At 39.6% G+C, this 20,647-nt stretch overlaps 1 protein-coding gene across 5 annotated transcripts in view; it reads right to left on the bottom strand.

Annotated features, from left to right (window-relative positions):
- CRTC1 (CREB regulated transcription coactivator 1) overlaps window positions 1–12,268 on the bottom strand; it is an 86,118-nt gene extending 73,850 nt beyond the window's left edge. For all 5 annotated transcript variants that reach the window (XR_015797641.1, XM_025167996.2, XM_025167998.2 and 2 more), the window contains exon 1: window positions 12,108–12,268. Coding sequence is in view for 4 of the 5 variants with exons in the window: in XM_025167996.2 (XP_025023764.1) it covers window positions 12,108–12,239 (132 nt within the window). In the remaining variant the exon portion in view is untranslated. The remainder of the gene's footprint in view (window positions 1–12,107) is intronic.
- Window positions 12,269–20,647: the final 8,379 nt, after the last annotated feature.

Below are 20,647 nucleotides of genomic sequence, written 5' to 3'. Positions count from 1 at the left end.
CATGGTTGAGTGAGTGGATGTGAACATGGGTCTCCACAGCCCTAGTCCAACACATTCATCACTCTACCACACCAGCCCTCAGAGTTGCTTATAATTTAATTAAAATATATGCCAGAAACATTTACCTTGCTATCTAAATATAGTTAGGGCATTATTCCAGTAATCATGGTCACTGTATTTGTAATTTTTTTAAAAATTTTTTTTACTGTGTTGAAGTTATTTTATTGTAAAACATCCCTATAGATGCAGGACATGATGGTATATAAAACAGATCAGGATTTTGAAGGACTACTGTAGTCCAAGCAGTCACCAAGAGTCAACAGTGACTCGAAGGCACAAACACGCACACGCACACACAAACACACACACACAGACACACAAAACCCCAATGGGTAATGGTATTAGGAAAAGGTATCATAAAATAAATTTGAATTGTTATTCTTCTATTCATAAGAGTTCTTCGCTGAGTTTATCAGTAATGTACGTACAATACAAAATATAAGTTAAATACTTAAGTAGTTTTAATAGGAATTTTCAATAAAACACTTTAAATGTTTGAAATATACTATATTTGATAATTTCATAATAACTAGAAATTTCTTTTTTCCTGAAACCTTTGTATTGTTTAATGTCATCGTTAATGTTATTCTTAATATTTTATCAATCACATTTGCAAAACTATCTGAACATGCTATCAGAAAAATCCACATTCACAGGAATGACTTTTAAGATGCTTGGATTCAGTAGAAATGGAAAAAGTGACACATTAAGAACCAACTCTTATTAAATAAATTGACAAACAAGAAGCCACAAGTTATTCTACACTGCAGGAGTTAGCAACGTGGCATCTGCAGACAAGTTTGTGCCCTCAAAAAATTTACTTGGTATTCACTAGGCTTCCTATGCCATCATTTTTTAAGGATTGTCATAATTAAAAGAAATTAAATAGAAAACTGGGATAAATGGATCAAAGTACCATCCTTCACCAACGTATTTATTTGCAGGAATGTATTTGGGCACCATATAGGGCTAGTTCAGCTTCTGTTAAATAGATACTTTGTGAGTTGCTAGGCCTTTTATGGCAGCCATCTTGTGATTTGGCAAGTCTCCTATGGCAGCCATTTTGTGAGTGTGTCCTTCACATGCTTTCAAAACTCCAGATGTGCCCCCAGCCAAAAACATTTGGTTACCCCCGATATACTATAAACAGCAGTATAACGTATGACACAGGAAATTGTTTTTCTATTTTTACTTGTATTTCTTTAAAACAATAATTAAGTGGGACAATACTTAAGTGCACCGGGTTGCAGCCTAATTGTTTTGTCAATTAACTGTGACAATAAGGGTTTGCTCATACTAATCTATTTGGGGGAAAGTTCTGATAATGAAAAGAAAATGAAAGATGGGGTTTCCTTCTAACAATGAATGGAGGTTTTGCTTTATTAAACTGTACTCAGTGCTACATTTCCTGCAATAAGAATTCATTCTGCTAACAGAGCAGTATCTCTGGTCACAATTCTTAGTTTCTTTTACATACTGCAGGTAATAAAATAACCTAAATATAAGCACATTAGCTATATAGTTACTCTCTAAATAGAAATAAAGCCTCAACAGATGCACTGAGTTAAAGGAACTCTTTCAAAATGAATAAATAATCTATTTGGTTATTTTTCAAATGTTTTTACACTCAAATAATATTTATCAAGCATAGGCATTTCATTTTTACCTGATGAAAATAAGCCACTCTAATCTGGCCAATACTAATCAGACCTTACTTTGATCTATTCACCATAGACGAATTTTGTTTGCCATTTTATGGGGGAAGGAACTAAGCCAAGTCAGAGTGAAGCTGAAAGGAGTAGAACTAGAAAAAAAGGAAGACAGAACTATCCATTTCACAAGTTCCTACCTGTACATTGTTTTTTCTCTCCAACAAAGACCTGATATAGAATAATTTAAAGCAATTCCCTCAACAAGTAAAAAAGGAAACATGCAAAATATGTACAGAGTAGCAGAGGAATACAAGGCACTGAACTACTGCCAATGTATTTAGTTTGGGGGGGGGGGGTTCCTGACTTAAATTACTTTAATATTCATCAATTTGCAAGGATAACCGTGATAACTCTGACAATGGCATTCATAACATAAACTGATAAACCTTCCTTCCATTAATTTCCCAAACTTCCCTGCAAGTTCTCTAAGCTACCAATCATCTACAGCTGTGATCATTGAACATGAGACGATTACATGATATGCTCTTGGAAATTAATCTCAATACTTTATCAACATGGGGATATTTCCTACTAGAAATTATTTTGCTTATTTTGTTACTTGTATTCCATCAGATCTCAAGTTTGATAAAACAAAGGAAAGATGTTTAGTAATGTTATTTTTTAATACATTCCTAAAAAAGAGACTTTTCTAACCAAGAAACAAAAGGTTTAAACACAGGTGGAGGGATAGAGAAAGCCATGTCTTAGTAAAATCCCTCTATCTTATTTCCAGACAGCTGGACAATATTACCACTAAATTAATTTTACCTCCCTCTTTGTCTGGAAGAATCCACTCCAATAATCAATCATTCTAGATTCACAGAGCTGATGGAAACCTCTGCTATGATGAAGCTCCCAGGGAGGCAGTTCCTCTTGCTTCCCAGGAAGAAGTTTATGGCAAGGTGGAGACCAACCAGAGAAGGAGCAATTGCTCCAGTGCTTTATCTTCCTTCCCTCTATTATCTATTATACAATAATCCTCCATTTGGGACTGTGGGATTGTATTACCTTTCAAAATATTTAGAAGCACTTAAAATTGACGTTATTAGTAATAGTAGCAAATATCTACTCTCTCTTTATTTTGCTGTAACAAAGCTGGGCTGAAATACAACAGGTAGCAGAGAATGATCCACCTGTACTTGGGTTCAAAACTGAGCAGAGAAAATGTATTACCTCCATTCTACACGCAAATTCTCTTAAGGAATAACCTTAACACCCCCACTGTGACAAGATGGATTCCCGCTACTTAGAGATGTGTACCACAAAAGCAAATCCCTCCTCCTTCAAAGCATCCTTACTGCCACATGGTCCCCATCATCAGCCATCTGCCTCCCACACTAAGTAATACAGCAGAATGTCTGAATACTCCCTGCTAATACTTAGACACCTCCCCTCCACCCCCTCATTCAAAGGCTTATCCGTTCTTCACAGTGAAACTGTTTCCAGGGAAAGAGGATCTGAAATAAATCTCCAATTTCCAATCAAATAGTAATAAAAGATAACATAAAAAGGTATCACCACCCACCAACACAAGATTTCATGAAAAATCATAGGTGTGGGAGTGGGCAGCATGTACAATGGGGAAAAAAACAGGCGTTCAAGATCGAAGATGAAGATGAAGTAAGCTGTAGCGAGACAGCAGTTCACAGCCTGTGCTGTAACAAGTGCTGGATGTGAGAGTGAGAGCATGATGGTAAACAATGCTTAATGAAGAAAACCGGGGGGAGGGGGGGATATACACAGGCAATAATGAAAAATACTTGAGAGAAAACTGTGATTCACCACCTCAGAAATGGAATGGCCAAGCATCTTGTTGCAAAAAAAAAAAGGGGAGGGGTAAAGAAATAGAGCAATACTAACCACAATTGATGCCAGTATTTTCCAACTTCACATATCATTTTTATAAAAAAAATAGTATGAGAAGCAAATTAGCTTAGAGACATCCAAGGGTAGAACTACCATCATCCAGAGTTCCAAAAGCCAAGAATCTTCTATTACTGTATCCTGATAATGTCTCAAGAAAAAGGTATTTTATACTTTGCTGGATTCATATCCTGAAGGCATCCTGTATGTAGATTCTCGAGTGTGGAAATCCAAGCATCATCAGAGAAGAAAGCAGTTGTGATGCTTTCTCCATATCCATACCAAGAAATCACTGCTGGTCACATCAACCTAACCCACTATGAATAACAACAACAACAACAACAACAATAGCAGCAGCAGCAGCCATAATGCTCCTGCCTATTTTCCCCACAACAACCCGTGTGAAATTGGCTGGGCTGTGAGCAAAAAAACAGGACACCTATGCAGCTAGAAGCTGGCCTCTGACACATTCTTTTGGTGCTCAGTGTCAAGTTTCTTTAACTTCTTAACCCACCCACACTAAACACACAAATAACGACAGAAACCCCTCTTTTACCAAGTTCCTTTTAGGTTCATAACCCTGTATTAGATACTCTGATTAGCATTAACAAGTAAAGTGCTAAAGTAAATGTCTTTCTCATAATTTGTCACCCAGTCATTTGGAGATTGAATCCAGGCATGCAAAACCTGTACCCTTAGCACTAAGCTGAAGATGCTTCCATAGACCTACTCTCTTGAATATTATTGTGCAGAGAAAATCAAAATCATGTCCATGAAACACTCTGAATCCATGCCAAGATAAACCAGGTGCACATATGATGTGTTTTCTGAACACTTTTCCCCTCACAAAACATGTTTTCTTTCTTTCATTGACTTTTTGTCCACTCTCTTGGCTCTGCTGACTGTTTACAATATATTTTCCTACCGGGAAGATGAGAGGATACACTACAATTGGCAAAGTAACCACGTGAATGGTTGTGCGCTCTGTTCAGTCATGAAGAAACAATTAGTTGGCAGGACATGAATGGGGATAATGTCCTAAAGCACCTTCTGTTCTAACGAGCAATATTTTACTTAAACACAGTTGAAGTTAAAGCAAGGCAAAAGCCTTGCTGAGCAGAGCTGACAAGCAACAAAATCCCCAATGCAACAATAAGAGCACTGCCTGGTTTCTGACACAACACAGTCATATATGTTTGCCATCAATACCATGAGCACTTAGCCAAATCTAACTGACCATATGGCACTACAGCACAATCAGATTCACCAAATGATCACTCACTGGCTGGATTCAAATTCTAGTGAATAAGGAGTGGACTGAAACTGAATTTCACCTCAACTGATTCACCTCAACCAGGAAGCTCATTAAGCAACCTTGGGACAACACTTATTTGTCTAAACGGCCTCAAAGAGTATCTGTGACAATTAAATGACAAAGGGACAAGCTATGCATGTCACCCTAACCAGAACTAAGGAAAAAGGGAGGGGAAAAAACCAGTTTTTTTCCTAATGCCACAGTTACCATCTAGGAGGTAGTCCTCAACTTACGACTGCAATAGGGACTGGAAAATTTATTGTTAAGCGGTGCAGTTGTTAAGCTGCACCTGATTTTATCACATTTTTAGCAGTAGCAGCACCTAAATTTTGATCTGTGACTGCAGGGACACTGCAATGGTCGTGTGAGGACTGGTCATAAGTCACTTTTTTCAGCACCATCGTAAGTGTGAATGGTCGCTAAATGAATGGTCGTAAGTTGAGGACTACCTGTAATTGGAGAGGATTTTTTTTGTATATAGCATACATTTCACACCTAGTTATAATAGGCAGCATTCACACAATACACATTTTAAAAAACCCTACATTTAATATTTTGTGCAATATAGTTGCTACATTTGTAAGTGACTTGCTCATGAACACAGCTTTTATTTATTCTTGGGTCATTTTTAGAATACTGATATCTTAAAAATATCTCAAATATTTTTAATTTATCCATTATTTGACAGGATTCAACAAAATGCAGAATCCTACTGCTGATGCATCTTTATTACAGAAACTGCAAATGCATGAAATCAAAAGTAAAAATTTCCTTGAGCTTGACTCTTGTTGATAACATGAATAGTCTTCTCTTTGTTGGCTCTGATACATGTCTGAAGAGATTCGTACCTGGTCAAACTCTTCAGATGGAGTGAATGGAAAAAGAATATCCAAATGGACTGTTCTTTTGTGCTTAGTTGGCTATTTGTGGCATGTTGACTATTTAATTTTTATGAAAGATGGAGGGAAGAAGCATCTATTTTTAAATTTTTTAAAAAATGGAGAGATCTCAACTCATGAGAAGTTGAAACAAATGGAACTCTCTACCCCCAGAGATACGCCTGGCCCCTTTTCTTCTGGCATTTAAGATGATGCTAAACCTTTCTTTTGTAACAAGATTGTGGTGCATAAGCTATATTGATGAGCCATAATGTAGTTTTATTGTATTTGGTTTTATTGTTTCCTATATGTTATTTTTATTGTTGTACGCTTACCAGAGTTTTACTGTTGAACAATATAATTCTTTGTAATAAAATAAATAAACAAATATGATAATAATAAAAAGAACTGGTTCCAATTGCTTCAAGCAGGCATCTTTAAAATACTGCATAAAATGGCAAAGAAAGCTCTATGCAGCATACATTGTTTTCTGTTATGAAAACATATAATCAGTTGCCCAAATGACTCCCAACCGAAATTTCAGAGCCTTTGAAAGAATCTTTATATGAGGGATTTGCATCCCCTTAGGTGCCATACTACAGACAAGGGATATAGATAAAAGGTACATAGCACTGCACCAACAGCAGATTTTGAAAATGTGTTGATTATTTCTCCCGCTACCACCTTTGCCTTTCTAACAAAAATAACTGCAATATCAGGATCCTTCTGTCATGGGACAGAGGATAAGGAATTTATTGAAGGAAGCATGGAGTTGACCAGTCATGGAAGGGATACATTCTTCTAAAGATCACAGTTTCCAGAACAAAAGCAAAACCAAGTTAGTAGAACAATTAAGCTACTTCTGACAAAGAGCTACCAAAAAGTACCGTGAACAATATTAGCAAGCAGCTGAGCCCAGGCAGATCCATTTATAATATTCAAGAATCCACTGGAAAACAGTAATAAACCCAATCATTTCTTTATTACTTGGTTATCTTAGAGCTTCAAAAACACACACACATACATACACACACACACACACCCAATGTATGTATGTATGTATGTATGTATGTATGCATGTATACAAATGCACATGCAGCACAAGATAATGCAGAGATGGGAATGAGAGTTAAAAATCCACAAAATCTAAGAAGGAAATTCATTTTTCAAAAAAGCATGTAAAACTGTTCCTGGATGAGTATAAAGCTAGACTCACAGCTTTAATAATTACTCTGTAATTTGTAGTTACATTTTTGTTTTTGGGTTGTTGTTTTTTTGTAATAACCACAAGGGACTAGGAGGAGCTGGAGGAAAATGTATTTTCAAGCCCTGGATGCCAATTAAGGTATTACAGGAATAATATTACAGTACAGTATCTGCACCGCATTTGCCATGGATGCTACAATTCCACATTTGAATTTATTCAATGTACAAGAACAATAAGAAAGGAGGAAAAAGGGAGAAAACCTCAGACTCATTGATTTTCCAAATGCAATAATGGTAACACAGCTGATTTAACAATATGTTGTCAATGACAGTAAGAACTCATAGGAATGGACACTTTAAATAGCAAAGCACAGAGCTACATCACTTTCATCAGCCCTCTGTAAACCACTGCCATTAATGTAGCCCAATAAATGTCTCCACACCCCACAGCACATCCTGTTTAATTCTCCATATCGACTACATCTGTTCTTCTGCAACAATGAACACTAGTTAGTATGAAGGTAACAAGAAATGAAGAGTCAAGACTGGCTCAAATAGTCCACTCTGTGTAACTAGATATTAATTTGTCTGTTGTCAGATACTATGGGACATAACTGGAATTCCCTATCATGGGCCTTATTCAATTTTTCAAATGCATATTGTGATCTTCCTTCAGAAATCCAAAGTAGCATATTCCCCCAACTTTAAAAAAAATTCTTACATCAAGCCTGTAAGGTAAATTAGACAGGGCCCAAATTCACCCAGCGAGCTCATAATCAGGTGGATATTTTAAATCTGGATTGCTTTATTTCTAGCCCAGAGCTTTCCTAATCCTTATATTCTAACACATGATATAGTTTCACAACAATACAAGATAGCATTAGTGATAAAATATCATCATTAAGAACATGTCTGGCCAGCAGGAATTTATCCAAAGTGTGAAAAGGAATCTATAGAGAAGATAGTAAAGAGATTTTAGGTTGCACCAAGTTACTAAAACATTAACAGATCCACACACAGGAAACACACACACTCAAGAGGAAAGAGTGAGCTTCAACTCAGTTTGTCCTTCTGCCCCGATCTGGAACATAGTTTATCCCACAAACCCAATTGCCTAATTCTTAGTGCCTTTTGCCAAGTTGCCCCCAAATAAATTAGATGTCTTTACGCTAACTAGGATCCCAAATATCCAGCTGCCCACCTGAACCATTTACAAGCTGATGATCCCGCTTCTACTGTAAAAAAAAATCAAGTCTTTTTTACCCCAGCTCTGAAAGAGCTTTTATGCCAGCTATAATTTTTAACAGGTGGGAAGAACTTGCAGGATGACCTCCACCAGCATGAATCTTCAGCGTTAACACACAATATGGCTCCATCAAAAACCAGACCACATATATTTATTTATTATAAAGATATATATGTTCCCCTTCCCCCAGTCGACATGCAACTCTGGGTGGCTAATAATCAATAAAATAACCACAGTAACCATTAAAAACAAACATTGGTAGCAATAGATTTTTTTTCTGTGCCAAACAGGAGATACTGATGAATGAAGCCATGTGGACCCTACAATTTAATTCCAAAAAGGTTTCTGGAACCCATGGAGACATGGATTCACAACTCTTAGCTGATGTGTCTTTCCTGAAGTAGCTGCAGATGGTAACCACACAAACCCAGGAAAAGATACTGGTACTTTAAAGAGTTGCAGACAGATGCTATGTTCACACTCCTGTGTACTTTGAAGTACCTTTTTTTGTATTATTTAAAAAAATGCTGCATAGTGCCGGTGACCTTTTCATGGAATAGTAGGCTATAACTTTAAAATAGCAAAAGCAAAATCCTGTTCTGTTCATCCCATCCATCTTCTGAAACAGAAAGTCATCAGTTAAATTGCTTCTATTGTTAATTCTGTGACATAAATTGCATTTAAAAACAGTAAAAGATAAAAGATGGAAAGCGTGACAGACCAGAGGGAATGAAGCGAAGGGGTTTACTCTCCCTGGTCAAAGGCCTGGGTGAAGAGCCAGGTTTTCACCACTCTTTTGCACACTCTCTGAACCCTCTCTTCTGGAGGCCATCCAGATCTCAGAGGGAACCTCATTCCAGAAGGCAGGCGCTGTCACAGAGAATGTGCACTTCTGGAGTCCCGATAGACAACATTGTTCAATTGAAGGAACCTGGAGTGCACCAACCCTGCAAGACTGAAGTGGCTGGGCAGATCCTATGGGAGACAGGTGATCTCTCAAGTAACCAGGCCACGTAGGGCTCTATAGGTAATAACCAGCACTTTTATGGAGGGATGTTCATTTTACCCCATTATAATATTTATAATTATAAAATGTATAATTAGCTATCTGCATTGCAACAGACATTCCCCCATCCTTAAAGTCATTCCTCAGAAGAAGATAGATGTTCCTACTGTTGATACTTCATTTAGAAAACACAATATTCCTCTTTAGTTAATAACTTTGTTCCAGCACAAAGCCAACCTTTCTCACTGAAAGAACAGTAAGTGACTTCAGAAAAGATAGGTACACTACAATGCAATTGAAGTTCTAAAAGCATTTTATTACTAATATAGACAGCTACAATACTATTGTAAATTCCTAGTTATAAAGCAATCCACATGACAAGCTAATACCCAAACCAACTCTAATGGAACCAACTGTTTAAAATGCCCTTTCTCATACAGTTATATAAACTAAAATGATATAAACACTATCTTGAACTAACTCTTTGATATTCACAATTACACAAAATTACAAAGATGGGGAATAAACAAAATTATTTTCTTTAACATTTTCTTTTCCAGTAGGAGCAAGTGAGTATTAAATATCCTTGATCTCATATATCTCCACCCAGAGATAGACAGAATGCGAAGGAAAGATATTTTTCCATGTTTGTTCAAATCCAGATACTCCACCCAAACACGAGAGTGTTAATTGTATTCTAACATGGAAAAGAGTGCTTTTCCCTGATATAAGAACAACATCTTGATGACAATCTATTCTGAAGCATATTGTGATACTTGATCACACCAACCCACACTACAAAAACAGGTAACAGATTCACAAAGGCTGGATACTTGTTTCTTTAAATGAATGAATATCCCAGAGTACAGACTGGAATCAAGCCCTTCCTTTGTAATTCTCCCTGCTCATGTACATTAAGCAGTTGCTTAACCAAATGGAAAGAGAGCCTCTTCTCACAATGCCCTCTTCCTATATAAGTACAGGAAAGTATACTACCACCTAAAAGCAAAGATGGGTAGAAGTCATCCTTTCACAATTTGCCCACAACCATGTAAATTAGATGCCAGCATTTTCTAATCCTGCATTTTCCCTCATATTCACATTCCACTTTTATCCAGGAAAAGGTTTTTAACCACTTTTCTTAATTTGCTCCTAAACACACACAAGGAGAATGAATGATTTCCCTTTTGCATAAATTAAGGGCTAGTTAACTTCCTCCCCATCTCCATTTCCCCAAATACACAATATTGCTCATCCCTCAATGCTGCCCCTTCCTACATACAAATAAAAGAATGGGAGCCATGAACCTCCCCATTTCTCATTATAAACATAACAAGATGGGGTTTAATTATCACACATTTTGAATGTTTTAATTAAACACTCCTCCCAATATACACAAGACTTTTCAATTCCCTGTCCATAAATTGGGAAGAGAGTTATTGTTTCTTTCCCATACATAGTGGAGGGGACTTACAACTTCCTTATATATGTATAAGGAAGACTTATAAATTATTATTCTCTTATCTATACATTGAGCAGGGGATTACCTGCTTAAAAATATAGGCACTGCTAGCTTCCTCCCCATATTTTCCATTCCAGTATATTAATTTGCCTATCCCTTGAGTAAAATGTAGTTTGTCATTATGACCCCTTTTTTCAGAACCCACCCATTCTCTCTCTTATTCCCCTAATATAATATCTAACAAAATAAAGACAAAACTGTTATGATCCCTTCTGTTTTGGAGAAGAATGCTCCCCCACCCCTATTCTTGCCCCCTTATTAATCCAGCTTGACAATATATAGGAGGCAGAAAGGAATTAAGATTCCTTCTCCCAACCCACTTATCTCCCATGCTTGTTATCTTTTTGTCCTCTTCCCATCTTTTAATAACTCCATGATTGGTTGGAGGAGGTGCTTAATTCCCTTCCTTGTACCAAAAGAAGAGCAAAGGTGGTTCATTTCATCCCCCTTGACCTCCTTTCTTTAGTTCATCAGTCTTCACACTCCATCTCTCGCCCAAACCATGGAAGGGGCTTTAATTCCTCTTTCTTTTCCAAGGGGAGAGAATACACCAAACATTTTTACATGTGTTAATTACAACCTGCCTTTCTGAAGACAAACACTGCTAAGGCCCCTTACAAATCACAACATTAACGGGATTTTTATTGATGGGATTTTCTCCCTTTTCCCTAAACCCATTTTGTTTTGATTCCCAGTTCCATCCCTAATCAGGGGGAGTCAGCTCCCCACTCAATTGGCCCCCCTCACTTGAATGAAAGGCCCATCAGTTCTCTCCCCCACGCCCACTTTGTGAGGGAAGAGAGAAAAAGGATGCCACTCCGGCATCTCCCACGCCACATTTATTTTAATCCCCTTCCCTCACCCCAAATTCAGGGGGTGGTCTTTAAACACCTCCCCTTTTCTCGGGGAAAAGGAAAAACCAGAGGGAAAAAATAAAACAAAACAAAACCCACACCCCCACCAACACTGGCAGGGCATGCCACTGGATATAAACAGAGAGCAAACCCCACTCCATCCTAGCACGGAAGATGTTACCTAGCCGGGTAACCAAACGTTTGCAAGAAAACAGCCAAGCTCAGAGAACCCCAAGGACTCCACAAAAGGAAAAAGGGGGTGTCCCTAGACCCCCCTGACCTCCCCTTCCGAAATGGACTTTAAAAACGCCCCCATGCCTAACCCCCACACTGAGGAGAGGCGAATTTCGGTGCACCCCCCTTTCTGAGGGGAGTCGGGCAGTGCGTCCGTCCGTCGGTCCCTCCCGCTCTCCATCCTTCCCCTCCTCCGTCGGGTCCTCCTCACCCGGTGGGCACGCGTCAGGCTGAGGTCTTTCATAACCTCTTCGAAGGCCGCCGTCTCCTCGGCCTGCTTCTGGTTGTGCAGCGCGATCTTCTCGCTGAATTTCCGCGGGTTGTTCGACGACGCCGCCGCCATCTTCCCCCGTCCGCATCCCTCCTCCTCCTCTTCCCCCCACCCCGACTCCCCCCTCCCACCGGGCTCCAGACACCACCACCACCAACCAGGCGGCGCCAACTGCGCAGGCGCGCCAGGAGGGAGACGAGGCCTGAAGCGAGCGCCTGAAAGGCTAGGACCGCGTTTCTGCGCATGCGCCGCCCAAGCGGAGGCTGCGGAACGGCCTGGATTGCGCAGGCGTAAGAACAGGCAGACTAGGGAGAGGGAGGTGGAAGGAGTTCAGAGCCGCGACTTGCGAAGCTAACTTGGAGGCGAGGCCTTTTTGGCGCATGCGCGATGCTTTCCCCGGCTCGTCGCAACTTCTTGAAGCAGGAGCACAATGGATTTTTTTCCTATCTCTATGGGCCGAGTACTTCTTTCTACGCTTGCGCAGGGGTTCTTCACAGCCCCCTTCACACTTGGTAGGCAAGTAAGCGGGCTGTGTCACGCATGCTCAGAGCGTTTCTCCGAAGTTGCTCGTTTGAAAATCAAAGCAGGCTCTCTCTCCGTTCCTTATCTCTAGTTATTCTCCCTTATTAGTGGAGCTTTATTCTCTTTAAAAAATGTTCCTCCTTCCCATGTCTCTCTCCCATTCTTCAGTGGCTGCATTTACCCAACGGCCATTTAGCCATTTTCTCAGTTGTGCCATCCTGTCAATCCTCAGCTTAGCCAACAAGCTCAGTTTGTGCCAAGCTAAGGCCAAACCCCTAACCAATATTAAACTTTGTTGATGAAATGGATTCAGAATAACACCAAGATTTTATATACTTGCATGACTTCCCATGCACCCTCCTTTCATATCAATCCAGCCCACCATGGCTTGTTTAACAAACTTACCACAAACCGACCTGAGGGAGCAGTGATGTCTGAATACAGTACAGACATTCTCTAAATATGGAGGCTGTTCCCATGGACCTCTTTCACCCTCTTTTCAAAGCTATCAAAGCTAGTAATCACTGCAACAACCTGAGATGTACCTCAAGCGTTTCCTTCCTTATGCTTTGAATCTGCTGTTCCTTGATACACCTGGTTGCTTCAACCATTCTTTTGTTAGTCATTCTAATCCTTTGGGAGCTTCCCTTAAGGCAAGTTGTAAATAAATAAATCAGCAATAAATAGCCAACGATAGTAATTAGGACTGCTGTATCTAAATGAGCACTAGATGACAGAATCCAGATTTGCATAGCCCAGATATGGTACCTCTAATAACATAGTAACACTGACCACGGTATATATAAGATCTGGCTCTGCCAATTTGTGTGGGGCATGAAGAAGGGTAACCAACCCTGTGGGTGGCTGGCACCTTGAAGATGCTCCCGGAGGTTAACAACCATCCCTTCTATTACCTTGGAAGATGTTATTTATTAATTGAACATTGGTTTATTGTATTTTAATCAGTATTTTAACCAGCATTTTCATTTTTACAGTAACTGCCAGAGTCGTTCATTGAGTGAGATGGGCGGTGACTAAATTTGAAATATAAATAAATAAAGATACACTCTTAATCCCTCCAGGATCAGAAACAGGATACTTCTGAGTTTGAGTGGCTGGCAAGAAACAATGGAGGAGATAACTTGTCCAGGAAGCCTTTGAAGCAGATGATTGAAAACTGGGTCCTCCTGCACAGTAAGGGGTGATTAATTATTTTGAACTTTTCCTTAGCGCTATATAGTAGAATTGCTCTGTATATTTTGGGGGGAATTTTGGGGGGTATTTTTCCCCATGCTGGCTGGGGAATTCTGGGAGTTGAAGTCCACTCATCTTAAAGTGGCCAAGTTTGGACAACACTGACCTAAGGCTACTAGATGTGCCAAAGTTCAGTTCCTAAAATTAGCAGACACCTACCAAAGAACCATAGGGTTGGAAGGGGCATTTAGGCCCTCAGGTCCAATCCCTGCTCAGTGCAAGAATCCAGGCTAAAGTATGCCAGGCTGTTTGCTGACTAATCTCCACTTGATCTTCTTTTGTTTCCGTGGAGGAACTCCTCTATTAGAAGTTTTTCATAACATTTAGTTGGAATCTGCATTCCTATAAGTTAAGTCCATTACTCCATGACCTGTCCTCCAGGGTGATGCAAAATAAGCATTATTTTGTGATGTTATTTGGATATTTGAAGAGTGTTATCTCCTTGTATGATTAGATCAGTGTTTCTCAACCTTGGCAACTTTAAGATGTGTGGACTTCAACTCCCAGAATTCCCCAGCCAGCATGCTGGCTGGGGAATTCTGGGAGTTGAAGCCCACACATCTTAGAGTTGCTAAGGTTAAGGAAAAACTGGATTAGATACTGCCTTGCCTGTAGCCATAACCAATGAACCAAGCACTGCCCTAGTTCCCCCATTGGCTGTGTAACTCCAATTGATTAGCTGCTGTTAAATTAGGCAGATGTTATACAATTAAAACTCAATTTAACAGACCAATTGAGGAATGCAGTTCCATTATGTTCAAATGTCTGTTAAATTCCAAATTATATCACTTGGGAATTTACATCATTTATATAGTGACGTCATTGTGCAAATGACATAAAATTGATACAAATGACCTATTAGCTGCCCAGAATGGGAAATGGGCATCCATAAAAATTTAAGAAAATAAATACATAATACAGTATATGTCATTTTCATAATGATGTCACTGAGGCATAAATTGCTACGAACAGCATAGAACTAGCATAAATTTAATTGTCCTGTCTGGATTGCTTTAGATGCAAAAGATTTGTCCATTATTCCTGAAGAATATCCAGTAAGCAACTTGGTCTGTTGATCTGAAATCTGCTAAATGGGGGTCCATTAAACTGACTTTACAATGCATATCCCTGGCACTCAACCAATTACTTTCTGGGTAATGTGGGTTTGCTTTCATTGCTGTCCAGGTTGTGCTATCTTTTGTTTTTTATCATTGTATTATTTTATTCTGTGTATTTTTATTGCTGGGAGTCAGGCAGTATAAAAATATCATAAATAATAAATAAAATTTTAAAAAGCAGTACTTGTTGGGTCCGAGAGGTTGTTTGGAGAGTCTTCTGAAGTCCCAGGCCAGCATCCTTGTGCACCCCTGTGGCAATCTTATGGAAAACAGCAGGATGGCCACTGTGGGAATTAGGATGCTGAGCTGGCTGAAGCCTTGTTTTCACCCAGCAACACTATTCCAAAGGGGCCATACACTGGGGTTTAATAAAAGTGTGGCATGCACCTTCCAATTTATGATTCAAATGATCTTGCAGCATGAGTATATTTGCATGTATCCCTGAATCATTATGACGTCAGCCCTTTGAGGTAGGAAAGGTCAAGAAACAAGCATGGCAGGGACTCTAGGAATGATCTTTATCCTTGTAGGGTAGAATAACAGAATCTTGAGAGTTTGTCTGAGTTTCTCTCTGCCCCATCTTATACCAAAGAAAATCAAGGTGGAGTTATTTTGAGGGTGTTACTCATACCTTCCTCTTTCTCAGAAGTGAGTAATCTTTTCTGCAAGTCCCCACTTAATGGTTTGCTCATCCTTTCCCAATTCCCAAGGCCAGGTCTACACTCTTTCACAGAATTCACAAACATGCACATCTCCACCTTATTCCATAGCCTATGTAGCCCCTTCCACTTGGTGCCAGCATTGGATGATAGACAAGGCAGTTAAACCACCATGTCCTTCTCTCACATCTCCCACTTGCCCCAAACATCCACCCAGGTTAAGTGGAGGAGCCAGCCCTATACATAAGAAATGTGGTTACCTGGTTGGTGCTGGTGGTATATGTGGCTGTTTCTCAGTGGAGTTCATAGAGAAGGCAGTGGTGAGTGTGTGTGTCCAGGCTAGAGGGCAGAGGCCAAAAGTTAGGAGTGGTGGCAGTGGCATAGCTGGAAATGACTTCAGTGTTGGGTGAGACAGCAGCAGCTCAGTTGGCAGTGCAGAGGTCAAGAGGACTGGGGGTGACCCACAGCAGCACCAAAACCTCAACAACAGTCCTCAGCACTGAAGCAAGAAATCCTTTCCCCTCAACTTAGAAGAGATGGTGGACAACTCAAAGTGACAATAGCCCAAAGGCAACTAAGTTGGGGGCCACAGGAGAAATCAGCCCAGTAACAAAGGCTGTCAGGATTTGAGCAGTTGAACATGTTGGGACTGGAGGAAAAGAGCCTTGGCTTCTGCCCCAAACCACAGCTGGAAGAATGGTCAAAGCCAGATGAGCCCCTGATAACTGCCAAACAGTGGCTATAAGAATGGGTTGGGTGATAAAAGGAGAAGAGGAGAATACATTTCTCCTCTGTTATTGCATCTGCAGAACGCTGCCCAGCGGCCCTGTTTAAGATCACCTGATCTCTTCTGGGAAAGGTGGGCCCAGTGACCCACCTGCAGGGCCGCGCAGAGGAGTTTTCTGGGCATCTGGAGGATAAAATCACTCGGATACGTTCCAGTTGGACACCAAGTGTGTGCCATGGCCTGTAGAGATGCCTGGGGTACATACTTACCCTGTTATCTGGGAACAGTTTGCAAGAGGAGTTTCACCTGATGGGACCCAGGAGGATGTGCCCTTTAGAACATCATTCCCCCTCCTCCAAAGTGAGATTGGGCCTGACCCTACTGACCTTCTAGAAGGCCCTGAAAACTTGGTTTTGTCATTGGGATCCCATGGAAATATGGAACTCATGGACTTCCGGTGGGGACAATGGTAGCTTAGTCATCTCCATGAGAGGGGAGACAGCACTGCAGCTGGATCCATGGCTGGCAGCAAGCGCTGACCACCCAACTTTCTCCAGATTAAGAAGAAAGCAAGAAATCAGTCTCTGGGATGGCCGTTCCTTGCAAGCTAACAAGAGAAACACAAGCTTCTGTGAACGGCTTGAGAGTGAGTGGCTGGGAGGCAGGGGATCCATCTTCGTTCACAATTGTGGTACAGCCTAAATATGGACACTAGAGCCGGCCGAACCCCATTTCTAAATCATTATGGAATATAACTATTTTTCAATGTAAGAGAGACCTTCCTTTGCAACAGTTAAGTAATTCTCTTGGTGTTTTTTTTATTATTTCTTGGACTATAACTTTAAAAAAAGAATTAGAGTTTTACTGTAATCTGAACAATTTGCAAAAAACTGGAAGATAAGGAGAATACAGAAAAGACATAAAAGTTACTTATGGTGAAATGGGAAGATCTATTTGTTAAAAGTTTAATTTTATGAAACTCCGTCTGTATTAATTGGATTTGATTTTTCTATGGGAAAATCTTTTGTTTTTCTGTGATATGCTTGTTGATTGGTTGGATTTTCAAAACAGAAGGAGGTAGTAATTTGAGTTCTCTGTGTATTTTTTGCTGGCATGTGCCTGCAATTACATAGTGAAAGGCAACTGAGGGTGAACTGTCTGCTTACTTTCACTTATACAATACCTACGGTTGCTTGCTTTGGGGGGAAAAATGGCTAGAAGGGGCCCTTTGGGGCAGCCATTAGAAGATAAAACGACTTAAGCTTACTCCAATCAATGTTTGATGAATTAGGAGCTAAATTCGTGTCCCTTGAAAAAAAGACAGAGGAAAGATTGGATAAGATGGTTCATTTTGAAATGGAGGTGGAAACTGATTTGAATGTGGATTTGGAGTTTTAAAAAATGCTGGATTATGAAGGTGGTACAGTGGTACCTCTACTTACGAACTTAATCCGTTCTGTGACTCTGATCGCAAGTTGAGTTGGTCGCAAGTCGAAGTAAATTTTCCCATAAGGTTCAATGTAATTACCGTTAATCCGTTCCGGCGTCCGCGGACCACGCGTCGGGGCAGAAAAACGGCCGCTGACCACGCAGCAGGGCGGAAAATGGCCGTGGACCACATGGAACGGGCGGAAAAATGGCTGCGGACCACATGGAACGGGCGGAAAAATGGCCGTGGACCATGTGGCACGGGCGGAAAATGGCTCGTAAGTCGAGGCGAGTTTGTAAGTAGAGGTAAATTTTTGGGGCCGGAGCTGATCGTATCTTGAAAATTTCGTAAGTAGGGGCGTTCGTAAGTAGAGGTACCACTGTATAAACAAAGATGCTATGGATTTAAAAATGGATTTAAAAATACCAAAGGATAAGAGTGATATGAAAAAGGATGCCATAACAGATTTACAAATGAAACTAATTGATGTCACAGTGATCAAAGGGGACATACAAATAATGGAAAAGAAGAGTGACTTGGAAAGACTTTTTATCTTGGATTTGCAAAAGGAATGTGTTGAACTGGTAAGTCTGTTCCTGGGAAGAGACAAAGAGAAATTACTGGAGCTGTTTCTGGAAGAAGACAAGGAGAGAATGATGGGGAATCAACTTGTGAGACACTATTTGAAAGAATTAAAGATTAGCTTTTTAAAAGTAAACAAAGTGAACATTTTATTATGGTTAATATATATATTGAGGTTTTTCGTAGTTATTAATGGGATTTTTTTGTGACCAGGATTGAATGACGAGATTTTAAGGATCTGTATATAAAGGGGGAGAGATTTCATTTGCTTGCTTTTTTTTTTTTTTTAGAGAAAATGATAAGTTGGATTATAAAATGGATTTATTTTTGACTAAGGTTAAAATACATTTGTTATTAAATTTATGGAATTTTGTTCTTATATATGATAACAGCAGTAAGGTTTTTATATGTATAAAGGTGAAAGGATGTGATATTACCTACAATGGAAGAATGGATGATGAAGCTGATGGAATTGGCAGAGATGGTGAAATTGATGGCTTTGATTTGAGAAAAGACATTGTGTAATGTTACTGTTAATTGGAAACTTTTTTTGGACTTTCTGCAGAAAACAGAAAAAAATGAAATTGTGTTGTATGAATTTGATTATTAAAAATAATATGGGCTTATAGTCATAATGAAAGCTATGTTGTAAACTTAGAGCAAGAGATTGATGTATACTGTTATTTATATCTGCTGTGAGGAGAGTTGGAAGTCAATTTTTTTCTTTATCTTTCTTTTTCTTTGTTTTTTTGCACTTTTGAGCTAGGTCATTCTTTTTTTCTAATTTTCCTTTTTCTTATTTTTTTCCTTTAATATTAGTTTTTGTTAGTTTTTACTGTTTCTATTTTAAAAGGTAATAGTTATTTAAAGAAATATGGAGCCCATGAAATGGCTGTATTGTATGTATGATTCTGAATGCACTCTCCGTGTTTTCTCTTTATAGTTTTTAACTGGGTTGATTGGTTTTTAATAATTTTGTTTTTAATTATTTTGAATGTTTTTTGTTTTTGTTGTTTTAATTCTGTGCACCACGCAGAGTCACTTATGTCAGATGGGCATCTATATAAATTCAATTAATCAATCAAACCATGGGAGAAAGAACTTAGGATACAATATAGGAAATAGAAATATTTGCATAGAGCTATAGATTAAGAACGTGGATGCTTATATCATATGAAATTAGAATACTACGGATAATAAGTAATCTGATTCTTTTTTCTTGGAGATCAATGCTTATTTTGCATACCATCTGCTTTTATCATTAATCCTTTCCCTAAGGAGTGGCCTGTGCCATTCTGAACCCAGGAATCCACTCTGTTAGACTCATCCAATCTCTGACCAGCCATAGTTCTTAAACAGGATTCACCAAAAGCTTAAAGATAAAGGGGGGAAATCATAGTGCTCTTGGCATCTCTTCCTAGGTGGTTCTTCACAAGGGTGGGCCCAGTTGAAGGCACTGCCCCTTTGGGAGTGCTCTGCTCAGGGACTAGAAACAGAACAAAATCCTTATTGGTTTACTTTAATCCAGGGTTGATTTAAATTGATATATGTTAATTAACCTTGTATGTGAGAATAGAGGTGAGAAGAGGTTGTTATGGAGCAGTGATGAAAGGGAGGGCTTCAAAAAATATTTTTTGGTGGGGCAGAAGCCTTATTGTCACAGCACTGAGCTGGTTCTTTGTCCATGGGGGGGGGGTGTCACATTTTTGTTGTGATGCTGGGTTTTAAGCTCCTACTGAGTAGCAATCTTGGCTTAAAAGTGAGGTAGAATGTCACCAAAGCCAGACAGCAATATACAAGTTGTGTGCGTGGTCTCACACATCTGTGATATAACACCTGAGAGTGACTCAGCCATTATATGTTGTGTAAGAGGCAGAGAAGACTGCCACTTTCTTGCAGAGATTAGCCCTGGTGTGCTTGTACATACACACACACACACACACACACATACACACCATCACTCAGGGGAAAGAATGCATTTTTGTGTTGGAGGAACAGCATAATATGTCCTTGATGTGCAATTCTCCTAACAATAGCTTGGGAAACAGAGAGTCAGCAGTCAGAACAGAAAGGCATATGGGAAATAGTTGGCTTGGCACTCTTCTTGGCATGGTCATAACGTGAACCTTACAGATGGCTACAAATGACCTACGCACATAGCCTAAAGGTGATGTCCACCAACGAGAGCT

The sequence above is a fragment of the Python bivittatus genome, unplaced genomic scaffold (genome assembly GCF_059951505.1).
Source record: "Python bivittatus isolate LINGU-HERP-01145 unplaced genomic scaffold, Pbiv_v1 ctg000580_np1212, whole genome shotgun sequence".
Classification (NCBI taxonomy): Eukaryota; Metazoa; Chordata; class Lepidosauria; order Squamata; family Pythonidae; genus Python; species Python bivittatus.
Note: the sequence above shows the minus strand (reverse complement) of the source record. Positions and strands in the feature narration are given on the sequence as shown.